The following is a 23,572-nucleotide window of genomic DNA, read 5'->3' as shown; positions in this document are numbered from 1 at the left end:
CTTGTTTTCTTAAGTAAATTCCTTTTTGGTATGTCAGCAAGCAAATGGGACTTCCTTACCAGACCCTTCTCCTGGCATCTTAGTGATAAGGAAAAACACAGATGTCCTGGATTGTAATTTCAATTGAAACTTTGTTAAAGATACCCTTTCCTGTGTCAGCAGGATACCTGTCATCAGAGTGGTGGGATTTTCTCATTATCTGATGTCACAGAGACATGCCACAGAAAGGAGATTCACACAGCTTGGGATCATAAAACTCAATTGACACTACTTTGTTAATTGTCTTGTCCTACTAAATGTATGATTTGTTCAACTAAGAGAGTTTCTTTCTCATGGCAAAATGTATAAAAACCAGAAGATTTCTGTACAGGCCAGCTAGATTTGATCCTGGCTCCGTAGCGCTATGTAACCGTTATCTTTATGAGGAATTGTTTAATTAATTAAATTATAAAATGTATGCATTTAGCCTGTTGCCTTTTCTCTAACCAAGTTTTCAGGTCAACAAATGATAAATGTCATTCCAAAGAATTCCAAAGAAGCCTATACAATCTAAAAAAAATCAAACTCTTCCTATATGAAGTATGGAAACATTCTCAGATGGTGGAAATCCTTGGAACCTTATGATTCCTGAATTCCTTGGTCAAATTCCAGGAGTTGATGTGTCTGCAGATTGACCCCATCCTCTCTTCATGAGATTTCTGAGTTAAACTGAGACAAATTAGTTGAGGTGGCTGATAATTTATTGGTTGAGCTACTTCAATGACACATATCCAACTAACTTCACAGGATTTACCTTATACCAGGAAGTGGCCCATCTGAAGTCTGGATCAGGAAACTGGGGACATTCTCGGCCCTTATCTCAGTATTACAAACTCTACCCTTTCTGTAGTCTCTCATACTCATCATATTTGTACCCTGGCTCAGAAAATGCAATTGGGATTTTATCCTCAAGTAGTCCACAATCTAAGATGTACTGCACTAAGTGTGTGTTTCACAAATTACTATACTGCTCCAAGTATATACTTGTTCCATTGACAGGTAGTGTGGTATAACAGAAAGGGTCATTTCTTTCATCTATATATCCTTAGTGTGTATACTAGGTGGTGTACTGGATAGAATGTTAGACTTGGAGTCAGAAGACCTGAGTTTGAATTCTCTTTCAGATACTATTTATTAGATGTATGACCCTGGGTAAGTTGCCTAACCTCTCAGTCTCAGTTATCAGCTATTATCTGTAAAATGAGGATAATGTTAACATATAATTCATGAAGTTGTTAGGATTCAAGTGAGATAATATACGTAAAGAACTTTGTAAATGCTTTAAACCATTAACATTTAAAATACTGTATAAATGCTAGTTTTAGAATCTAACACTTAATAGTTCAGGACTTCTTCTCCAGTAGAATATAAGCTCCCTGTGGGCAGAGACTTTGTTTTTTGTCCTTGTATCCTCAGTGCCTAAAACCATGAACCTTGATCACAGGAGATATTTAATTAATACTCCTTGAATGAATGAATGCATGGATGTATGGATACTTCAAAAATCTTCAACTTAGAATCAGAGGATTAGATCTTCCACTTACTGGCTTGGGATTACAAGAAAATTGCATCACATCTCTGAGCTTCAGTTTCTCCATCTGTAACATCCATAGCATTAACCAGGTCCAAATTATTGGAAGCAAAAATGCTTCTGAAACCATCTGGCTCTAGAGATACATAAGCTGCTTCTATCATCATGGTCACCATCATCATGGCTAGATTCATTTTAGAAAAAGATCTGGTAGTTTTAGTGGAATATATGTTCACAAGGAATCAACAGTATTACATAGCAGTCAAAAGATACTCAATTGGTTATATTATAGAGGTATAGTGCCTTTGAAGAAGGAGGATATAGTAGATAGATGAAACATTTATTATGCACTGAGTATGCTCCTGGCATTGTGCTAAGTACTGGTGGTACAAATAAAAGGAAATAAGCCAGTCTCTAACTCAAGGAGCTTATATTGTGATGGGGAAAGACAAAATATAAAATAAAGAAAGGGGCAGAGTAGAAAAGGGTGAAGGGAGAAAAACACTGACAAGGAGGTGGAGAAGTCTACAGAGCAAGTAAAACTGGTTCCCCATTACTTGGGGTCTTCGAATGAAAGCTATGCAGCCATTTGTTGGATGTATTACACAATGCATTCTTTTTCAGATATTAGTTGAATTAGACAACCTTGAGTTCCTTCAAGTTTGGGGACAGTCTATAAATATAGTCCCTGTTGGGCCACATTGGTAATATTGTGTTCAGTTCCAGGTACCACAGTTTGGGGCTGGAAAGGGCAATGGTAAGCTATAATGTACCCTGAGAAGGGCAGCTAGAATAGTGACTGTCCTTAAGATCATGTCACATGAGTTTTGATTGAAAGAACTGGGGATATTAAGCCTGGAGAAAAGAAGATTTACAGAGGATATGATAGATGCCTTCAAGTATTTGAAGGGTTCTCATAGGAAAGAGAGAGGAGAGTTGCCTTACTTGGTCTCAGAGGGAAGAATTAGGAGTAATGGGTACAGATTGCAAACATGTAAGTTTAGCTTTTATGTCAGAAAAAGCTTAACAAAACTGTCCTGAAGTGGAATGGGCTGCCTCTGAAGGAAATCTTCAAGCAAAAGCTAGGCAACTATTTATCAGGTACATTGCAGATAAGATTCTTTTCAGGTATTGGTTCAATGACACAGCTACCAAGTTCTTTCCAAATCTCAGACTCTGATTCTTTGAATACTGGCTATATCTCTTAAAATTAGATGTCTTATAAAGGAAAAAAAATGTTTGCACAAGCAAATCCTGAAAAGTAATCATACAAAATTACTGTATAAGCTGATAATATTTAATATCACTTTTGGACTTTAATAAGAGCCAGAGCTTGAATTAAGAAGAGCCTGGACCTAACAGTCACTTTGCTCTCTGAAGTAAACTCAGAGAATACCTCTTCTTATGTCAACAAGGCCAGATGGAGCTAGCTTAGCATTCCTTATGATACCCTGAACCTAAAACACTATCTTGAATAGCGGGACTTTTAAAAAATTATCTTGTGGACGTTACTACGTTATGACATGTTAATGACAGAGAAAACACAGAAGTTCTGAGCTGTAATTTCAATCAACACTTTGTTCACTCTTTTATCTTATTGTATTTGCTGCCTATCCAATTAAGAAATTCCTTTCCTGTAGTATAGTTAATCACTCATGGAGACCATAAATCTGAAGGACACAGACAACCTTGGATTGTCCTAAACAGATTTAAGCCTGGTCATTCTTGTATTAGGCAGTCAGAAGTTTTTCTGGCTCCATGATCATGCAACTGCTAGCTTTAAGGGAATAAACAATATGCATTTAGCCTGTCTGCCTTTTTTTTTCAACCAAACCTTCAGGTCAACAAAACAAACCAATGACTTTTCAAGAGAAATTTTTTTCCCCTGAAAGTAAATGAATAAGCTACTGCCATACAAAATACAAAACATCAAATGAAGCTAAATATACAAAAGTAGGACAATTTAAAATGTCAAATGAATATGATCAGCTTGGCATGGTGATAGTATATCTCAGCTATCAGGGAGCTTGAGGCTGGAGGAGCTCTTGAGTGTTAAGCCATTGGGTGTCTATGCTAATTAATAGGATAAGCTTCCTGGAAGTAGGAAGCCACCAACTTGCATAATGAGGAACTAACTAGTTCAAGTCAGAAATACAGTAGGTCACAGCTCTTGTGCTAATCAGTAGTGGGATCAGGACCATGAGTAGTTCCTTTAATTTCCAAAGTGGGTGAGATAGGGAGACCTAGCCTTTTTATTTTTAAATGAACATGTAACGTAGGATCATAGATTTAGAACTGGAATCAGTCTTAGAGATCCTCTTGGCCAGAACCCCCTCATTTTACGGGTCAGCAATCTGAGGCCCAAAGTAGTTAGATGATTTTTTCTAACGTAATACAGATGGAAGAACTAAGATTTGAATCCAGACCTCCGACTCTGAATCCAGTGCTCTAGGATCTTGAACTTCTCAGATAAGAGGAAAGGTTACTTGCCTTCTTTACTACTTTCTCTTCTTTTTGCTCTTCACCTACTGCAACCCCATTTTCAGAGGGAAATTCTGAAACCTCCCTACTTAGTGAATTCTACCAATTCTGCTTCCCTCTCCCACCACCTACTTTTCATATCTGTGGAGATAAGATCCATAGAGCTTCACCTACAAAGGCAACCATACAATGCAGCCTCTATGGTACAAAGGACTGGGAGTGGAGAGTCCTCTCCCTTTGCATACCTTGAACATCTTTTCTAGTTTTGGAGATGTGCATGAGGAAAGGAAAGTCAGTGGTTTTTGCAGTGGAAACCTCTATCCCTAAGGCATTTGGATACAGGGGGTTATTCAGAGGACACTTAAAGGAGGGATCAACTTGTGTTCCCTTGTAGCATTAGCAACAGAAACATTCAGAACAAGCTTTTTCCAAGGTGTGTGTGTGTGTGTGTGTGTGTGTGTGTGTGTGTGTGTGTGTGTGTATGTATGTCTCCTCTACAATGCTATTTCTAGCCAAGACTATCTTGAATTCTTGAACTGACTCCAAGTGTAAGCTATTTACAAACCTGGGGGCAGGGGACAATGTGGGCAATTTTCACAATACCAAGGGACAAGGCCTTGTACCTTCTTATTCAACCAGGGAAAGGAAATCACACTTAGGAAAGAGATAACAGGGCATTAATACCTCATTAACAAATTAGTACCTAGTTTTCAAGGGTTATATCAACTGAGCTAGGGTAAAAATTAGCTGCCTCCTCCCTCTCCTACCCAAAAATAGATAAAAGATAATTTTTTGAGGAGGGTGTGTATGGGTATGTCACAATTCAGGAAAGACTTCATGTAAATGATGGTACTTAAGATAAACCTTGTAGGAATCTGGTGATTCTAAAAGGTGCAAAGATCTGGTAAGAACACACTATGGATAAAGACAGAATCGTGGCCAATTTGGCTGGACTGTATAGTACAGAAAAAGATGTAATGTATATTAAGCTAGAAAGATAGATTGGGAACAGTACTTTTAAAAGCCAGAAGCATTTATATTTTATCCTAAGTTTCTGGAGAGTGAAGGTTTATTTCATTCTTTGTGCTTGTATATCCAGTGCTTAGCACGTAGCAGGTGCTTAATAAATTGCTGGTTGAGAGTTGGATGGATGTAATAAGAAGGTACTGGATTTTATTGAATAGGGGAACAAGATGGTCAGATTTGTGTTTAAAGGCACTTGGTAACTTTGGCAACTGTATGGAACATGAATTGGAATGGAGAAGACTAGAGGCATGAACAAGTTATTGCATTAGTCCAAAAGAGACATTATGAAGACTTGAATTATTATAGCTAGGGTACTGTCGCGGTGTGATTGGAGACATAGAGATAGGTACAAGAAGGCAGAAGCAACAAGAGTTTGGTAACTGGATATATAAGGGTTAGGGGAGGGTGAGGAGTTATTCCTCTTCCAATTATCATAACACTTTACTCATCTTTTTTACTCATCATTCCTTATCTTTTACCACACTCCTCCTGTATGTGGAGGAGTATATTTCTGTATATTTGTCTCTTATTAGGCTGCCCTTTTCTCAAGAGCACTGATTCAGGAGCAGGGAGGGTTCTCGGTCAGGTAGTTACAGGCTGGACTAGATATGTGCTTGGAAGCTCCTTCAAACCATGAAATCATGATGGGAAACAATAGAACAACAGGTCTTAGGAAAGTGGGGCCCAATGGGCTTAATGGAAGGTTGTGGAGATGACTTTTTGTTGTTACAAGGATACCTCTTTCTCTTATCTAAAATAAGATCTTATCCCTTGAAAAGAAAGTCTTAAGATCACCAATCCTCTAGGCAGCTGAGGAGAAAATATAGATTTTGGCAAGAAGTTACTTGACTATGAATCTGACCATTAATTGAAGAAACCGAAAGTAATTGGAAGTGGGTGAGGAAACAAGGTGCAAATTAACAAGGCTGAAGTCTTCTGGGGAGACTCTTGCCTCTCTATTTCCATGACTTTGCACTTTTGCTCCTGACCCCTTTCTTGATAAATGGAATAATGGTTGGCAGCAGATCTCCTATGATGGGCAGAGGAAAACCCAGACGCAAATTTCTTTTCTCTTCTCTCTCTCTCTCTCTCATTTCTCTTCTCCAACAGAAGCCCACATGACTGTGTCAGCCTAAGGGAGGGAATCCAATTCCTTTCTATTTACTATAATGCTTGAGTATCTAGTATCTTTAAGGATACTCTTAAGAATTATATTCTCTATCTAGAGGAGAAATATTGATAGATTTGTGTGTTTATCCTGACCTAGAAATGTCCCTGAAAAATCCATATGTTTGCTAGTCCTCATTAAATATCTCTCTCTCGAACAATATCTCTTTATACAGTGGGATTTAGCTGGCTAAGTGTCCTGTTATCTATTGTTAAGAATATCCAGAAGAGAACATTTGCCTTTAAAAGATGTGATAGAGAAATGTAGCTAGTATTTATAACAAAATATCTTTAGTTCTTGCCTCTGATCCTCATCTGGCATGATCTTGAGATCCTTTGCCATCTGGGCTGACATCTTCTGGAAACATTTCATCTTATCATCACTTCCTAAAATGTGGTTATCAGAACTGAACACAATACTCTAGATACAACTCATGCACAAAGTCTTGCCATCCTGTTGGATCTGTCAAATCTTACTCTCTGCTACCACATCCTTCAAGATTCCAGGGTCCCTTCCACAGTACGATGATGCCTCAAAGTAGGTAGACCTTTATATGATAGATACTTAATACAGTTTTTGAATTGATTTGAATAAGAGTGTAGTTGTGGGTAATACTTAGATTTTATATAAATCAGATTCAGAAGAGGAAAAGTATGGCTTACATTTCTATAGTTATATTACTACTACTATTATTATAGCACTCATAATACAAAACTATTAACACATCGATATTTATGACTAAACCCATAAATTCCCATCATGCCTGTGGGAATAGAGAGGAAGAAGATGGACACAAATGATATGACATGGTATTAGCAACAGGATGGTGTTTATGCGTGATAAGTGGAAGAAGGGCAAAGAAAGGGCAAAAATCAAGGACAGCATGAAGGTCTTGAACATGGGAAGCTAGGCAGACGGAAGTGCCACAGAGACATGTAGTGAAGTCAGAAGGTAGAGTGGGTTTTTGAGGGAAGACGATAAGCTTGGTTTAGGATACATTAAAATGGAAATGCTGGTAGCACAACTATCTAAAGATGTCAGTCAGAGATGTAGGTCCAGAAACCAAGAGAGGTCAGGGCTAGGGATAGAAATGTTAGAGTGATCTTGGTGAAATCATAGGATAAAATAAGATTGCCAAGTAAATGGGTGCACATGGAAAAGAGAGGAGAGGAGAAAAATGATGTCGCATTGAGGAAAAACACTATGCAGAGAAAGAAACAGGGTGAGTATCAGAACCTAGAAAGAGTCAGAGAAAGAAAGATTAGGTAGGTGATAAGAAATTAGGAATGGATAGATCAAGGAGAGGGTCCAGGAGAAAGGTATGGTGAATGGAGCCAAATGGTGCAGAGAGGTCATGGAGGGGTTCAATGATAGTGAAGCAAATGTGCACAGGGGACATGTAGCCATAACAGCTGGTGTCAGTCCCTTTTCTCCTCTTGTGGAATCCTCATATTACTCCCCATTGGGTACAGCCTCTCTCCTGGATGGGGCCCTCAGCTGTGCTTCTTGGGACTTCTCTGCTGAAGGGTAGCCAACCAGGGTTACCCATAACCAGGGCTAATTCTCCCTTTAATTCACTGTGTGTGTATATATATATATATATATATATATATATATATATATATATATATATATATATATATGTATGTATGTATGTATATATATATATATATGTATGTATGTATGTATATATATATATGTATATAAAAGATATGTAAAGACATATAAATGTATATGTACATTTATGTGCATATATGTATATATATGTACATACATACACACACACACATACATACACATACATTTCCCCTCTGTGGCTGCCTTCTGCCTTAAAGTCTGCCTTTCTGTATCTGTTACGTTTCCCTCTTCAGTGACTCAAACTATTAGTGTCCAGAACTTGGTAGGCTTAGCTTTTACAGATCTCTGGGGTCATGGCCAATGTTTTTTCATGCAAGGGCTTGCTTGTCAGTCAGAGAACTCCTTCAGACTTTACAATCAGATAATAGAAAGTGGTACATTATTAGCACATTAACGCCTATGATATCTGTCCCTTACTTTCTGTGATTACATCAATTAAAGGGGGGAAGGGAGAAATGTCCCCTACTACACACATCTGCTTTAGGGATTATTCAGGTTTTTCTTTCTTCACTCTTCTGCCTGCTTTTTTTAAAAAAGCATTTCATTGCTCATTAGCTCCTCCATAAGAAAACAGAAGTTGTAAAATTCAAAGTCACCCAAAGCTTTTTTCTTAATGTTGAAGGCATTTGAAACTAATGAACTTTCTCCCTCTCACCGTTCAGGTGTGGATTCCATTGTGTCTTTGGCTGGTGAGCCCAGAAAACAGTTTCACAGAGACAGCTCACATTTTCAGAGCCATCAATAATCCTATGAATTTAGGTAGTTCAAGTATCATCATGCCCATTTTACAGATGAAGCAACTGAGACTGAGAGTGATGAAATAACTTGTCTAGAATCCCCTAGTCATACCACAGTAGAGCCAGATGTTAAATCCTTGGATTCCAAATCCATAGCTCTTTCTCCTCCCATCAATCTTTGTTTTCAGTTAATGGCATCAGTTAATACGGCACCTTGTATTTATTTGTTTAATGCTCTGTGGCTGAAAAGGACTTAAACATGTCCTATTCTTCTAATACCCTTGTAGGGTAGGTAGGATGGGTATTACTGTCCTCATTTTACAAATGTGGAAACTGAAGCTCAAAGGGGTTAAGGGACATGTCCAAGACTACTACTGAGTGGCAGACCAAGGCTGGAAACCTAAGTCACCCAACTTCCAATCCAGGACTCTTTCTACTCCACCACCAGTGTGAGGGTAGGATACATGGATACAACTCCAGAATTTACATATGCAGATCAACAAATATCAGTTGCACCATTTCCTTCTAATTTCTGAGCACACAGATGATCTAATAGCAGTGCAAACAGGGCAAATAATTTTAATTTCCACAAATAAGTTCTAAGAGGTCTGTGATGGTTTTCATATACTCCCTCCTTTCCCTTCCAGCTCCCCAGGAATAATATAAAGCAAGAAGGAGCTCTTACTTACCATTCAGGAGGTTGGTCTGGAGAAGAAGGAGCAAAAGAAAGGCAGTTGCTGATGTCACATTTTCCTTCATGTTTGCTTCCCTCTTTCAACAGGAAAGGTATCAGCGGTTCACTGAAAGAGAGGGCAGCAGCAGATCTGGTTAAGTGAGAAGACTAGCCAGGCACAGAGACCCCTTTCCTGCATGGGTTGGTACCTGAATTTGCTCCCCGCTTGAAGTGAATGACAAAAGGAGAAGACAGGAATGTAAAAGAATGTACCATGGTCTGAGTTAGGGGGCACGGACTTGGAGGCGTGTGGGAAATCTGGCCACCAGAGGTCACCCGAAGACAACACATAGGCCTGAGTTAGCCACACTAGAAGCAGGTTTTTGGGTGGTTACACTCCCTGCTCTTTTTGCTTTAACAGTTTGGGAACCCCTGCTCAGCCCTCAAAGCCCTTTGGTGACAGGCTGCGTCCAAGAGCCTGATTATGGGGCCCCATCTGACTCTAACTTGGGTTGGAACAGACCAAGCCAGGCAACAAGTATGTGCTAAGTGTTTACTATGTGCCAGGGTGACCCGCCATGCTCTATTATCAGCAGCACAGGTGGGATCCATCAGAAAGGCTTGGCCTCAGTCTGGACTCGTTCCGCTTCTGTGTAGGCATTGGGTCTCTGATTCTGTGAGCACAAGTTCAAGGTGCCATAAAGGCATCCTCCTCCTACTGTGTATGGGACAGCTATCAAAGAACTTGCATGAGCCTCCCTCTGCTCTTGCTCTTCTCTAAAGTCTCAGTCTTAGATGTCCATCTCTACAGGTCTGGCTCAGATCTGTGCCACTCAATGTTAAGTCAAATTTTATGAGTAAGTAGGAGGGACCCTGTAGTGAGGGGATTGGATTAAAATGAGGATAATTTTATTTCTTTGCCTACCTCATCAAGTTGTTGTTGTATTCAGGGTTTGATTTTTTTATTTTTGGTATTTGATATAATATTCCTAATGCTTCTAATATTTTTTCTAATTTTTTCTAAAAAAACCCTTTTATTTTTAAAATAAAAAAACTTAAAATTTATTTCAAATTTCAATATAAAATAAGAAAAGAAAAAAAATTGCCATGTACACAGCAGAACATGAGAGGAATCAATATAAAATAATAAATTTCCATTTCAATAAGACCTATATAGTAAATACTACATATTGTTTTCAAAGCTATCCGGCTTTTCTTTGCTTCCTTGTAGGTTTTCTTTTGTTTTCTGCTGTGGACTTTCCTTCCCCCATCTCCAAAGAAGGCTACAATTAAGTGCAGAAATAGCTATCTCTGCACTTAAATGTGTGTCTATATATATGTATATATGCATACATATATAGACACACACATACATACACACACATGTTATATACACACATATTTACATATAATTTAGACATGTATATAATTGTTTATATATGTATACATGTGTATATACATATACATATGCACAGATATCTATAAACATACCTATATATACAAATGTACACTCATACACACACACACATATATGTAAGACTGTACTATGCTTATTTCCACTTGTCATCTGTTCTTTTATAAGGTCAAGTCTTTTCTTGTTTTTCCAAATCAACTAGCTCATCATTTCCTATACCATAGCCATATTCTAACCCAATCACATTCTGAGAGATTGTCTATGAAAGTTTTTCCCCAATTTTCTGCATTCTTGGCTACATAGGTTTTATTTATACAAGAAAATTTTAATTTAAAAAAAATCAAAATTATCCATTTTACACTTCAAAAATGCTCTAACCTTACACTATGGTTTTAAGTCTGATACTACTGAATCTGCTTCCTTTACATCTTTTTTTCCCCTGGTTTCTTTGAAGTTCTGGACCTTTTATTCTTCCAAATGAACTTTATTACTTTTTCTAACTCAGTAAGATAATTTTTTAAATCATTTCATTGGGATGGCATTACATAAATAGATTAGTTAGGTAAAATTGTCATTTTTTATTATGTTGGCTTTACCTACCCATGAACAATAAATATTATTTCAATTATTTAGATCTAATTTTATCTGGATAAAAAGTGTTATGTTTATACTTGTGTATATATATCCTGTGTCTGTTTTGGCAGGTATACTCTCAGGTATTTATTATTGTCTAGTTATTTTAAATATTCTAAAACAATATTGATTATTATGGCTGACTCATAGTTTAGTTTCCCTGCTTTTCTCTTTTGATTAACTCTATTTTAGCTTTAACTTTATCTTGGATCATGACTACTACACCTGCTATTATTTTACTTAATAAATTCTACTCCTGACTTTTATTTTATATTTGTGTGTATCTCTCATTTTTATAGCATTTTCTGAAAGAAGCATATTGTTGAATTCTAATTTTTAATCTGCTATGAGGTTCCATTTTGAAGGTAAATTTATCCCATTCACCTTCTAAGGTATAATTACTTGTATATTTTCTTCCTATTTCTCCATACTATCCTTGTTATCCTACTGCTATCCCTCCTCACTCTTCTGCTTTATTTCTACCCACTACTTTGCCCTCCAATTCCTTAACCTACCCATCCTTCCAAGAATCCTTCCCTTATCCTCTATCCTATCCCCTTGCCTTCTTGTTTCTTTCTGAATTTAGAAGACTTTTATACTCTTATATATATATATAGTTCCCTCTTTAACCCGTTCCTGATGAGAATAAGATTTCAGCACTATCTACCCTCCCCCTACTAGCTTCTTCTGTATCAATTTTTCCTTTTTTACCTCATTTGTATGAGATAACTGTTCCTTCTTATCTCTCCCTATGGTTTTAATTTTTTTTTGAATCACCCCATCATAATCAGCTCAGCCCAAGCCTTTCTTTCAGCCTACTCAAATAAAAATCACATTCATAAAAGGATGGATAATTTTTCACATATATAAGAAGCAAATGATTTGATCTTATTGCGTCCCTTATAATTATGTTTATGATGTAATAGGTAGAAATTTTCCTTAAGTTCTGCTGTTTTTGTCACAAATACCTCAAAGTCTTTCAGTTCATTAAATGTCCTTTTTTCCCCTTTTTTATTCAGGATTATACTTACTTTTGCTGGGTAACTTACCCTGGGTTATAACCCCAGCTCTTTTGCTCTATGAAACACAGTATTCCCAGACCTATGGTTCTTCAGTGTAATAGCTGCTAGGTCTTGTGTAATCCTTATAGTATTTAAATTACTTTTTTCTTGTTGCTTCCAGTATATTTTCCTTAACTTGGGAGCTTTGAAATATGATATTCCAGCAAGGCTATGATATTCCTATGAGTTTTCCTCCTGGGATCACTTTCAGGTGATTAGTGGATTTTTTCTATTTCTGCTTTGTTTTCTTGTTCTAGAACTTCAAAACAATATTCCTTGATATTTCTTGTAATATTGTTTCAAGAGTCTTTTAAATCACAATTTGTAGGCAATCTGATTATTCTGATATTATTTCTTCTCTATTTGTTCTCCAGATCAGTTGTTTTTCTGATGAGATGCTTCACATTCTCTTCTACTTTTTCATTCTAGTGATTTTCTTTTATTATTTCTTTGGGTTTTTAAATGTCATTAGCTTCCATTTGTCTAATTCTAGGTTTTAAGGCATTATTTTCTTCCTTAAGTTTTTGATTCTCTATTTCAAGTTGGTTGACCTTTTCATAATTTTCTTGAATTGCTCTTCTTTTTTTTTTTTTCTAATTTTTCCTCAATCTCTCTAATTTGATGTTTAAAGTCCTTATTAAGTACTTCCAAGGACTCTTTTTTTGTGCTTGGGACTATTTGACATTTCTCATTAAAAAAAAGAATGGCTTTTTAAAGCTCCATTATCTTCCTCTGAATATGAACTAAAATCTTCTCTGTCCCCATAGTTGTTATCCATGGTTGGGTTCTTTCTCCTTTGCTTGCTCATTATTTTGGTTTTATTTCGCTTTTAGTAGCTATTTGTGTGATCAAGTTCTACTCCCGGGGTGTGGGGAATAATGGCCCAAGCCTCAGGTCCTTCTTACTATTATTCTGAGGTCTGTCTCAGCACTCAAACTTGGGCTCTCCTCTCCACTCCTAAACCCTGATAGAGCCCTTGGTCATGCTCTTCTACAAAAGATCTCACTCCCTTTGGTCCCTTGGTGGCTGCAAACTACCATTATCCTCTGTTCCCTGAGGCTGAAACCAGGGACTCTGCTGTCCTGCGGGTGCCTACAGCCAGCACAGTCTCTGTCCCTTGCTACTGCCCTCACCAGGTATGTGCTAACTCCTCCCCCACAGTGGCAGCCCAGTCTGGCACCTGTCTGGTCAGCAAATCTGTGCTTGGCAGTGGAAGGTCTTTCAATCTTCTATCAGCTATTAGATCCCAACATTGTCTGTGAGATGAAAGTTTCTAAAGCTGAGGCTGCCTCTCAACACCAGCTGCCCTGGGCTTATTGTTTGTTGAGTCTCAGGTCTACCCTCTGCCCCTGGATGTCAGATCTTCCCTTTGGTCCTCTCAGATTGTTTTAGGAGAACAATTTAAGAGAACAATTTACCCTGACAAACTGGGACCTGGGAAAGACCTTCAAAAAGGTCAAGGTCTCCCACCACACTGGGGCCATCTCTAGTTGTCCTGATCTATATCTTGCCACTGGATCTAGAAGGTTCCAGAGGAGAAAGTGAGGCTGGTGATTTTGCATAGCCCTGCTTCACTTAAATCCAATTCACTTGCAAGTCATGACATCACCTTCCCAATGTCATGGTCCTTTTTGAGAATGAAGGACAAAGAACAACAATTGATTTATGAAATTACAGGGGAAGGGATGGCTTGCTTTCTCTGCTGTTTCTTCAATCCTGTTCTCTTGAGTTACACCAACCTATGGTTTGAGACCACAGCTGAGATAGATTAATATTATACTATTTTGTTTTCAGCTGTAAGCCTTTCTCTCTTTCTAATATAGAACTGTTGTTTTTTAGTTAGGAGAATATACTTATGTAGCATAGCAGATAGAGTGATGGACTTACAGTGAGAAAAACTTGAGTGTAAATCCTGCCTGAGACACTTAATAGCTGTGTGACATCCACAGCTGCCTATCAGACATATGAAACTGGCCATGTCCAAAACTGAACTCATTATCTTTCTCCCCAAACTGCACCCCCATCTGAAATTCCCTATTACTACCAAGGGCATTGTTATCCTCCCAGCCACCCAGGATCACACCCTAGTTGTCACCCTTGACTCCCCACTCTCCACCTCCACCCCCATCCAATTTGTTGTCAAGTCTTGTCAATCTCCTTTTTGTATCATCTCTTGCATATGCCATTTTCTTTCCCCTGACACTGCCACCATGCTGGTGTGGGCCCTCATCATCTTATACCTAAACTATTATAATAGCTTGCTGGTGGTCTCCTTGTCTCAACTCTCTTTCTCCATTCCAGTCCATCTTCCAAGCAGCAGTCAAAATAATGTTCCTAAAGCATAGCTTCTAACCATGTCACTCTCCAATTTATAATCTCCAGTGGTTCCCTCTAACCTCTAGGATAAAAAGACAAAAAAAGAAATTATCCTTGACCTTAAGGAGCTCATACTCTATTGTCCATATTTATACATACATACATATATAAGTATATGTGTGTATATATATGTATACAAAATATATCCAAAGTAGAAATGAGATACAAAGGGACTGATTTGTTTAGAATGATGGTTTCTCTTTCTTCTTACAACCCTCAACTGCTATGATTCTTATACTCCAAACATTTAAAAGAAATTTGTAGTAACTCAATATAGATCTGCCCTCCCTAAGTCTTGAACACATTCATATTTCCAGCTTGTACCTTCTCTTGGAACAACAAGTTCCATTAACTGATAACCCACTCACATAGGATACATTGTTCTTCCTTCCGTTTATTTGTCCTAAAACTGCCTCTTTGGAGTTGCAAAGGAGGTCTAGTTCTGATGTGCCAAAATATTTTGTGAAGAAGTCTGCATTTATCCTCTTTTTATTTGCCATTGTTTTATAAACTCTGATCCTAAATCTTTTTTTATCTACATTTTCCCAAATAGAATAAAGAACTCTCATTTTCTCAGCTCCTCTCTTTATATATTCTATTCTCATCAGTGTCTTTATTCATTCATTCATTCAACAAGCATTTATTAAAGTACTCACTATGTTATCAAGCTCTGTGTGATACTGGAGTACATACATACATACATACATATAAATATATAAAAGCCTTCAAGAAACTTACATTCTGTAATTGTAATCTCAATCCAGGAGACTCCCTAACACATACATAGAAGCACACATACTTACATATCTGTACATACATACATATGCATATTTATACAGACATATCCCAAATTTCTTAACTGTAGCTCTGCATCTCCAGTTGTTTCCTGGATACCTGTACTTTCATGTCTTAGCAATGAGAACATGTTTACTCATGACCATTGGTATTTGCAAAGGAAAACCTTTTTGTTTTCTTAAGAAAAGCTTTATGCTTTCTTAACCATTCGCTTGGGTCACATTTGACAATTTTTCATTCAGATATTGCTCACTAAATCTTTTCAATCTTATTGATTTCACATGACCTTTGTTGGGAAATACCTGGATATTCCCACGAGGGGAACTATTCATAATACTAATAATAACATATAGCACTTTAAATCTGGCAAAATAGTTTACATACACTATATCATATCATTCTAGTTTTTCAGATGAGGGATCTGGAGCTCCAAGAAGTTAAACAACTTGCTCATGGTCACACATCTAGTGTTAGAAGCCAACTTTGAAATGAGGTCTTCCTGACTCTAAATCTAGGACTCTTGTCCATTAGGCCACACTTTTTCAATAGCACCTATCACCAAGACAAAGAATGTTGGTTCTGGAAGGAACTTTTGGGAGCTGGAGGACTGAAGTCACTTGCCCAAGTTCAGTGGTAGAAATGAGTGTAGAGATGAATCTACAAGTTAGCTGCCTGTCACTTAATCAGGTGTGGTTTCCATGTTTCTCCAGAATTTTATTATCCCATAAGTGGCTGGCAGGCTAATATTATCACATATGGGCTGTTATGTAACTATGAAAATTATTGCCCCTGGTCAAGAGAATGTATGTCAGACTCTATCTCCTCCCATGCTGAGTCACTACACAAAAACTTAAATAAGGGGAGATGGAGGAGAAATTTATTTCTCTTAAGGAGAAATAAAAGGCCCATTGGCTATGAAACTCATTAGAATAAATGGTAATACAATCTTACTGGTGTTCTTAAGCAAAGATTTTCTAGGTCAATGTACCCACCCCTCCATCCCCCCTTATTTAAGTTTTTGTGTAGTGACTCAACATGGGAGGAGATAAAGTATTTCTTAAATAAAGGTACTCTATGTCTTTCCATAGTTTTAGTCCTTGTGCATAAAACCATTTTTTTTTTTTAAAGAAAGTAATGTTTCTGATCATAAACATTTGCCCTCCATTTTAGGTAGCAAGCTGCTACTATCCACTACCTTTCTGACAATTAATGGATTCCCAGGCCTTTGGAAGGCTCAAGCTACCTTTACTATTCACTCTTTATTTTTTTTTCAGATTATTCAAGTAATTTAAAATATAATCAAAGAACAAGAGACTTGGAGTTGGGTCTCCCAACTGAGTTTGAATTTGGTTTCTGCTACTTTCTATGACTTTAGACAAGCAATGTTAATTCTGTGTGCTTTACCCTCTTCACTTGAAAAAGAGAGATAATTACACTTGTACTGCCTATGTCACAGGGAGTAGTGGAAGAAGTATTTTGTAAACTTTCTATTGCTATAGAAATGTGAATTACTACCTTGGGCCACACAACGTCATTCACTTATTATATCATCTTATCAGTATCTTTTAGTTGAGGGCAGTTTAATTCCTCTCAAATTCGAAGAATCTTGGGGTTGAAAGGGATCTCAGAGGCCATCTAACAACAGATATAAGGATTTTTTTTTTTTGAGTCTCGGTTTCTCACCCAGGCTGGAAGTGCAGCAGCCATTGATGGGTCCGATCCCATCACCAGTTGGCATAGAAACTTTAATCTGCTTTGTTCTTCCAGAACCAGGTCAATTTGATCCTCCCTATGCAGCCTGATGGCCCTCTGACCCAGCAACTTGCCAATTGGTGCTGGATTTACTATAGACATCCAGTGGGCTTTAACTGTACTCTAGTTGAAAGCTCCCATACTCAACTGATCCATCTCAGCCTCTCTAGTAGCAGAGATTATGGGCAAGTGTCACCACTGACCAATATCTGAACAAGAATCTCCTATACAATTTCCCCACTGACACCTGGCAGACTTTAAGCCTGACTGAATGCAAGTGGACAATCTACTCCTGCCTGGAATAGACATGACGTTGGGGAGATATTGTTTCCCTGCAATGTCACTACTCTTGGTGGCAATTTCCTATAGTCAAAAGGTTTGTAAGTTTAATACCAGATCTATTCAATTATAGATTATGGGTAGAGGAACATCCAAGGCTGTCTAATATTAAACTATTAGGCATAGGACTTTAGACCAACAACATTAAGTTAGGGTCCTTTTATTCTTACTAATACTGTGGAGACAATTAGGTCAAGAGATTGTGAAGTTAGCAACAGAAATATTATCTGTGTCTCAGTTGGCTTATGTTCAAAAAAAATTCTTTTGTGGTCCATATTGTAAATGCTTTAAAAACATGTATCACCTGACCAAAACTTTGAATTACTTTATCTGTTATAAACTGTGTTAAAAAAAAAAAGAATCTCCTATACAACATGGTCCCAAAGTAGTCATCCAATCTTTGCTTGAAAAACCTCCATTGAGAGGGAACCTACTAGTTTCTGAGAGCCCATTATACTTTTGGATAACTTGGATTGTTAGGGAACTTGTGGTCTTTCTGGCACAAAGCAGAACAAGCCTAATCCTACTTTTGCAAGATAGCTCTTCATCTTGAAGATTCATGCTATATTTCTTCTAAGCCTTTTTTTCTCAAGGTTAACTCTAACTAGGTACTCATCCAGTTCTCACATGGCATGACCTCAAGGCACCTGGTTATCCTCACTGCCTTCCTATAGTCTTTCTCCAGTTTGTCAACATTCATGCTAAAATGTTGCATCCAGAACCAAACATGATGCTTGAGATGTGATCTGACTGAAGCAGATTACATAGACAACAAGGCATGGACCTTCCTAGTCCTGAACAGTATTCCTGCTTTGTTGTAGCTTAAGATTGCATTAGCTATTATGTCTTACTGGTGACTCACGAGTTTGCCCATAAATCTTTTCCAGATAAACTGCTGCCAAGTCATGCTTCCCTGCATCCTGCTAGCCTTGGAACCCAACTTTCTCTGACCATCACACACCACGAATCAGCTGTCTCACCCTCTAATTTCCCTCAGTATCTGAGACTTCTCATCTGAGAATGTCCATCCTTCCCCATTGCCTGCTCCCTCTGGAATATCCCTCTGCTGTGCTGGCCTCCTTCTCCCTTTGGTAATTACTTCTGGGACCTCCATTTTGGGGAGAGGCCCAGGCCAGCTAATCTTCATTCTCATCTTGACTCTGTTTTTGACTTCCCGGTCTTCAACACCATGTCCCTGTGTGGGTTCCCTTCTTTCTCTCTCCCTCTCACCCTGAGCTTTTTAGCCCCCTTTTGTGTGTATTAAATTGTGAGCTACTTGAGGGCAAGGGCTATCTTTTGCCCCACTTTTTGTGCTTAGCCTAGTGGGGGCACATAGGTAACACTTAATAAACGATGGATTTGACATGTTATCTTCCTCCTTTACGAGGTCAGTTCCTGGAGGGCAGGAACTGGCTCTTTTTATTAGTATTTGTTATTTATTTGTATTTTATTTGTATTGTACTTAGCCCAGGGCCTGGTACATTGTTGTTGCTGTTCAGTCATTTCAATCAGGTCTGACTCTTTGTGACCTTACTTGGAGTTTTCTTGGCAAAGATCCTGGAGTGGTTTGCCATTTCCTTCTCTAGATCATTTTACAGATGAGGAAATGGAGCTAAATTGGGTTAAATGACCTACCCAAGATCACACAGCTAGTAAGTCTGAGGCTGGATTGGAACTCAGGAAGATGAATCCACTGTGCTACCTAGCTGTCCTGTCTAGTACACAGCAAACAATTAACAGATGCTTACCTTGCCTTGGACAGAATTCACTCTGACCCTTGTATATGTGTCCTGTCCCCGGGCACCATTGTGGTAACAAGTTGTAACACCACATTTTTCCATTGTTCTTGTATGTTGTATCTCATTGGAGATAGTGTGCAATATTGAGAAGAACCCTGATTCTGGAACTGGGGACATAGGGCCAAACCCTTCTCTGATGTTTCCTGTTTCTGTGACACAATTTCTCTGGATTTCAGTTTCTTCATCTGTAAAATGAGGGGTTTGAGCTACAAGGCTTCCAAGATCCCTTCCAGCTTCAAGTCTGTGATTTTGGTGTTGCAGGCAGCCGAGTGCCTGGGGTCCGGAGATGTCTGAGGCTCTCCACATTCTGTCTTCCCATCCTCTACTTAGAACTGTCTCCATGTCCTGGAACCAGACCATTTCACATGTACCATCCTTCTGTGGCAGTCCTTAGGGACACTGAGCCCTCTATTTATCCTAACTGTGATATGAAAAGACCTTTTGCATTTCAGTCCAGGTGAAACAAAATATGGCATAAAAGTTCACAAAAGCATAGAAATGAATCAGCCTCTTCATTTCTCTCTATTCCCACAAAATCTTCAGGATTTTGGCCATTTATTCTAGTTGAACTCTTTACAGGAATCTTGCAAAAAAAACCACTCCCAACATATGGTCAGCCAACCCTTGCCTGAAGACCCCTGGTAACAGGTACCCCACTAGCTACCGAGTCAACTCATTCCAGTTTTGAACAACTATAGCTATTAGGAATCATTCCTTTATGTTGAACAGAATTTTTCTTTCTGCAACATTCATCCATCCTGTCAAGTTCTGCTCTTCAGGTCCAAGCAGTCCAATTCCTATTTTTTCACACAATATTCCTTCAAATAGTTGAATACCTGAAGTATTTTATTACCACCTTCCTTCCCATCCCTCCTCCCCCCACTTTAATTCGCATCAAGAATCTTTTTCTTTTTTAACAGGTCCAATGTCAATAGAACTTTGTGGTTTGCAAAGTACCTTTGGAGTGTAAAATGGCACTAAGACTTTTGGGACACCCTGTATCTTATCTGATGTCTCTTGTCCTGTCATAATCCTCATCATCCTTCTTTGGACATGCTCTAGTTTGTCACATTATCATTTCTGAAAAGGTGGAGCTCAGTACTGAACATAATATTTCAATGGTGTTAGCAGAGTAAAGAATAGTCAGACTATTGCATCCTTCATCCAGGACAGTTGGTCTTCCAATCCAATCCAGGATTTTCATAGCTCTACTTTTTGGCTGCCATGTCACCCTACTGATTCATGATGAGCTTGAAGTTTGCTGAAACTCCCCAATCATTTTCAGATAGCTCTTGTCTAGCCACATGTCCCTAATTTTGTGCTTGTGAAGTACACATCTCCCCCTAATACTCTCTACTCGATCATAATCACTAGCAAGATAAGTAAGCTTTTCAAAACTGCTTTAGCTTGATCGATTAGTTCATTAATGCACTTGTAAACAGAGAGTTCATATAATCTAAACCCATCCATTCACTCAAAAATATTTAGTAAACATTTAATAAAATGCAAAGCATCGTGCTAGGTGCAGGGGAAGAGCAAAGTTTAAAGCAGACATAGTCTTCAGACAAAAGGACGTCAGAATCAAGTAAGGGCTAAGGTATAAACACAGACACCATAATATGTTAATAATAATAAAGTTTATCTATTTAATGCTTTAAGATTTATAAAGCCCTTTACATATATAGTCTTATTTGGTTTTTTACAACTACCTTGATATATACATTAGAAAAGTAGGGGGAAAACACTCCATAGCACCCCTGAATTATGAAGTCAAGGCTCAATATGGAAGCAAGTGAATCCAAAGGTTTCCAAAGGAATCCAAAGGACCTGAAATGATTTTTTTAAACTCATGTAGAACTTAACATTTTTGCTTATTAAATTTCATCCCATTAGACTTGGATCACAATTTTATCCAATTCAGATTTTTCTCTATATGTTAGCTGTTTTCTTCTAGTTTCATGCACCTGCTACATATGCCACCTATGTCTTCCATCAAGTATAATTCATGTGTCAGAAACCTCTTATATGATGGACCAGACTTAATCTTGGGGGGCTCTCTCCTCTGTTAATAACCATTATGTTTATACTCCCCAGCACAGTCTCCATGAGGAATAGCAGAAACTGCCTCATGCCTCTCAAATTGCCCTCAGTCCCAATTTGTTGTTGTTGTTCAGTAGTTTCAGTCTGACTCTTTGTGACCCCATTTGAGGTTTTCTTGGCAAAAATACTGGAGTGAGGGGAAGGAAGGAATGGCTCAAGTCCTCTGGCATATGCCTGTTGTACAAGCCAAGGATAAAATTCTTAAGCACTACAGAGTGAAGGACAGCTCTCTGGGGAGCTCCACTGGAGCACAGTGCTTTGCATGCTTATTAAATGTTTACTAAATATTTTTGAGTGAATGGATGGGTTTAGATTATATGAGCTCTCTCCTTACAAGTACATTAATGAACTAATCAATCAAGCTAAAGAATTTTTGAAAAGCTTACTATTTTCTTGCTAGTGGATCATGATCAAGCATAGGGTCTTGGGGGGAGATGTGTTTGGGAGAAACAGCAAAACATTAAATAGAAATATTCAGTTATTATTCTGGTTCTGTCTTTTTTTGTCAAAGAAAAAGTCTTCTTCAGACTGAGAAGAGTGGAAGAAATAAAGATGACTAAGTGGGAATTGAAGATCAAGACACATAATAAGAGAACACCTAGTTACTTGACATGATTTCAAGTGTCCTGGCCTAGGCAAGTTATTTTCCAGGGAACAGAAAGAACATGTAGGTGCGATCATTGAGCTACTACTGTTAGTAACTTGTAGAAAAAGGAGGCGATCAATTAGGAACCAGAGTCACTCTCCTTTCTTTTCCCTTTTTCTTTCTCTTTGGATTACTAGTCTAGTTGATCGGGGAGATGTGATCAGAGAATAAGAATTCCAGCAGATTTTTGACAGTCATGAATACAGGAAAAAAGTGGCCTCAATTAAGATAATCTAATGGGCAATCCTAAGCAGTCACTTGAGAATTGGGGGCAGTTGGTCTTGGGTTTAACTCTTGCTTCTATAACTTACCATTTGTGTGGCTTTGGGCTGGTTAGTCACCTAATCTCTTTGGAGTTCAGTTTCTTCATCTGTAGAATTAGGGGGTTGTAGGAGATGATATTTGCTATCTCTTCCAACTCTAAATCTATGTCCTTGGGGCAAAGTAGTTTTAAGGCAAATAGCCCTTAGTGCAGAAAACATGTGGACCAAACAGGATGACAACTAGGTCAATTCTACTTTAACAACTTTGCCCAAAGAGTATTGATTATTAAATCAATATTGACCTAATAGGAATTCTTTGCTGGCATGCTGCAGGGTTCTGAATTTGGTCTCGTCTCGTTCCATAGTTTTTATCAGTGATTTGGCTGAGGATATTGATGAAATATTTGTCAAATTAACACAGATCTGTTAGTGATGCCAATATATTGAATGAAAGAATCAGGATCCCCAAAAGATTTCTGGCAGATCAAAATAAAAGTAAAATTTAGCCAGATGAAATTGAAGAGAGTTAAATATTTAATTCTGTATATGGTTTCAAAAACCATCGTCAAGATATAAAGATAGGAAAAATACAGTTTAACAGCAGTTCATAAAAAGACGATTAGGCAATTTTTGTCACCTGTAGCTGCAATATGAATCAACGGTGTAATGTTTGATAGAGATTATCTATGGATCATCAGGTAGAACCTATTCCATGGGGAAAATTTCCAAATTCATCCTTTCTGGTAGAGTTTGTGTTGAGTAGAAACTACACCTACCCTATCCAACCTGTTTCTCTCACCTCCTCCCCCTCACTGTGACCTTCTTTTTGGCCTTTTTGCCATTCTGGATGCTCTTTCCATTCCTTTCCCCTAAACTCACCTCCAAACAGAAGCAAACAGACTCAATAAGTAAGCTTTGTGGTTGTATCACTGTTCAGTCACTTTTAGTCTCGTCTAATTTTTCATGACCCTTTTGGGGTTTTCTTGGCAGAGAAACAGCAGTGGTTTGCCACTTCCTTCTCCAGCTCATTTGACAGATGAGGAAACTGAGGTAAACATAGTTAAGTGACTTGCCCAGGATCCCACAGCTAGTAAGCATTTG

The 23,572-nt window shown here is 38.1% G+C and overlaps 1 protein-coding gene across 5 annotated transcripts in view; it reads right to left on the bottom strand.

Annotated features, from left to right (window-relative positions):
* Positions 1 to 23,572, bottom strand: part of PRLR (prolactin receptor) — a 221,702-nt gene that overhangs the window by 32,197 nt on the left and 165,933 nt on the right. For all 5 annotated transcript variants that reach the window (XM_072605870.1, XM_072605874.1, XM_072605873.1 and 2 more), the window contains exon 3: positions 9,310 to 9,420. In XM_072605870.1, coding sequence (XP_072461971.1) covers positions 9,310 to 9,379 — 70 coding nt within the window. In that variant the 5' untranslated portion in view covers positions 9,380 to 9,420. The remainder of the gene's footprint in view (positions 1 to 9,309; positions 9,421 to 23,572) is intronic.

This window comes from Notamacropus eugenii, chromosome 4 (assembly GCF_028372415.1).
Source record: "Notamacropus eugenii isolate mMacEug1 chromosome 4, mMacEug1.pri_v2, whole genome shotgun sequence".
Classification (NCBI taxonomy): domain Eukaryota; kingdom Metazoa; phylum Chordata; class Mammalia; order Diprotodontia; family Macropodidae; genus Notamacropus; species Notamacropus eugenii.
Note: the sequence above shows the minus strand (reverse complement) of the source record. Positions and strands in the feature narration are given on the sequence as shown.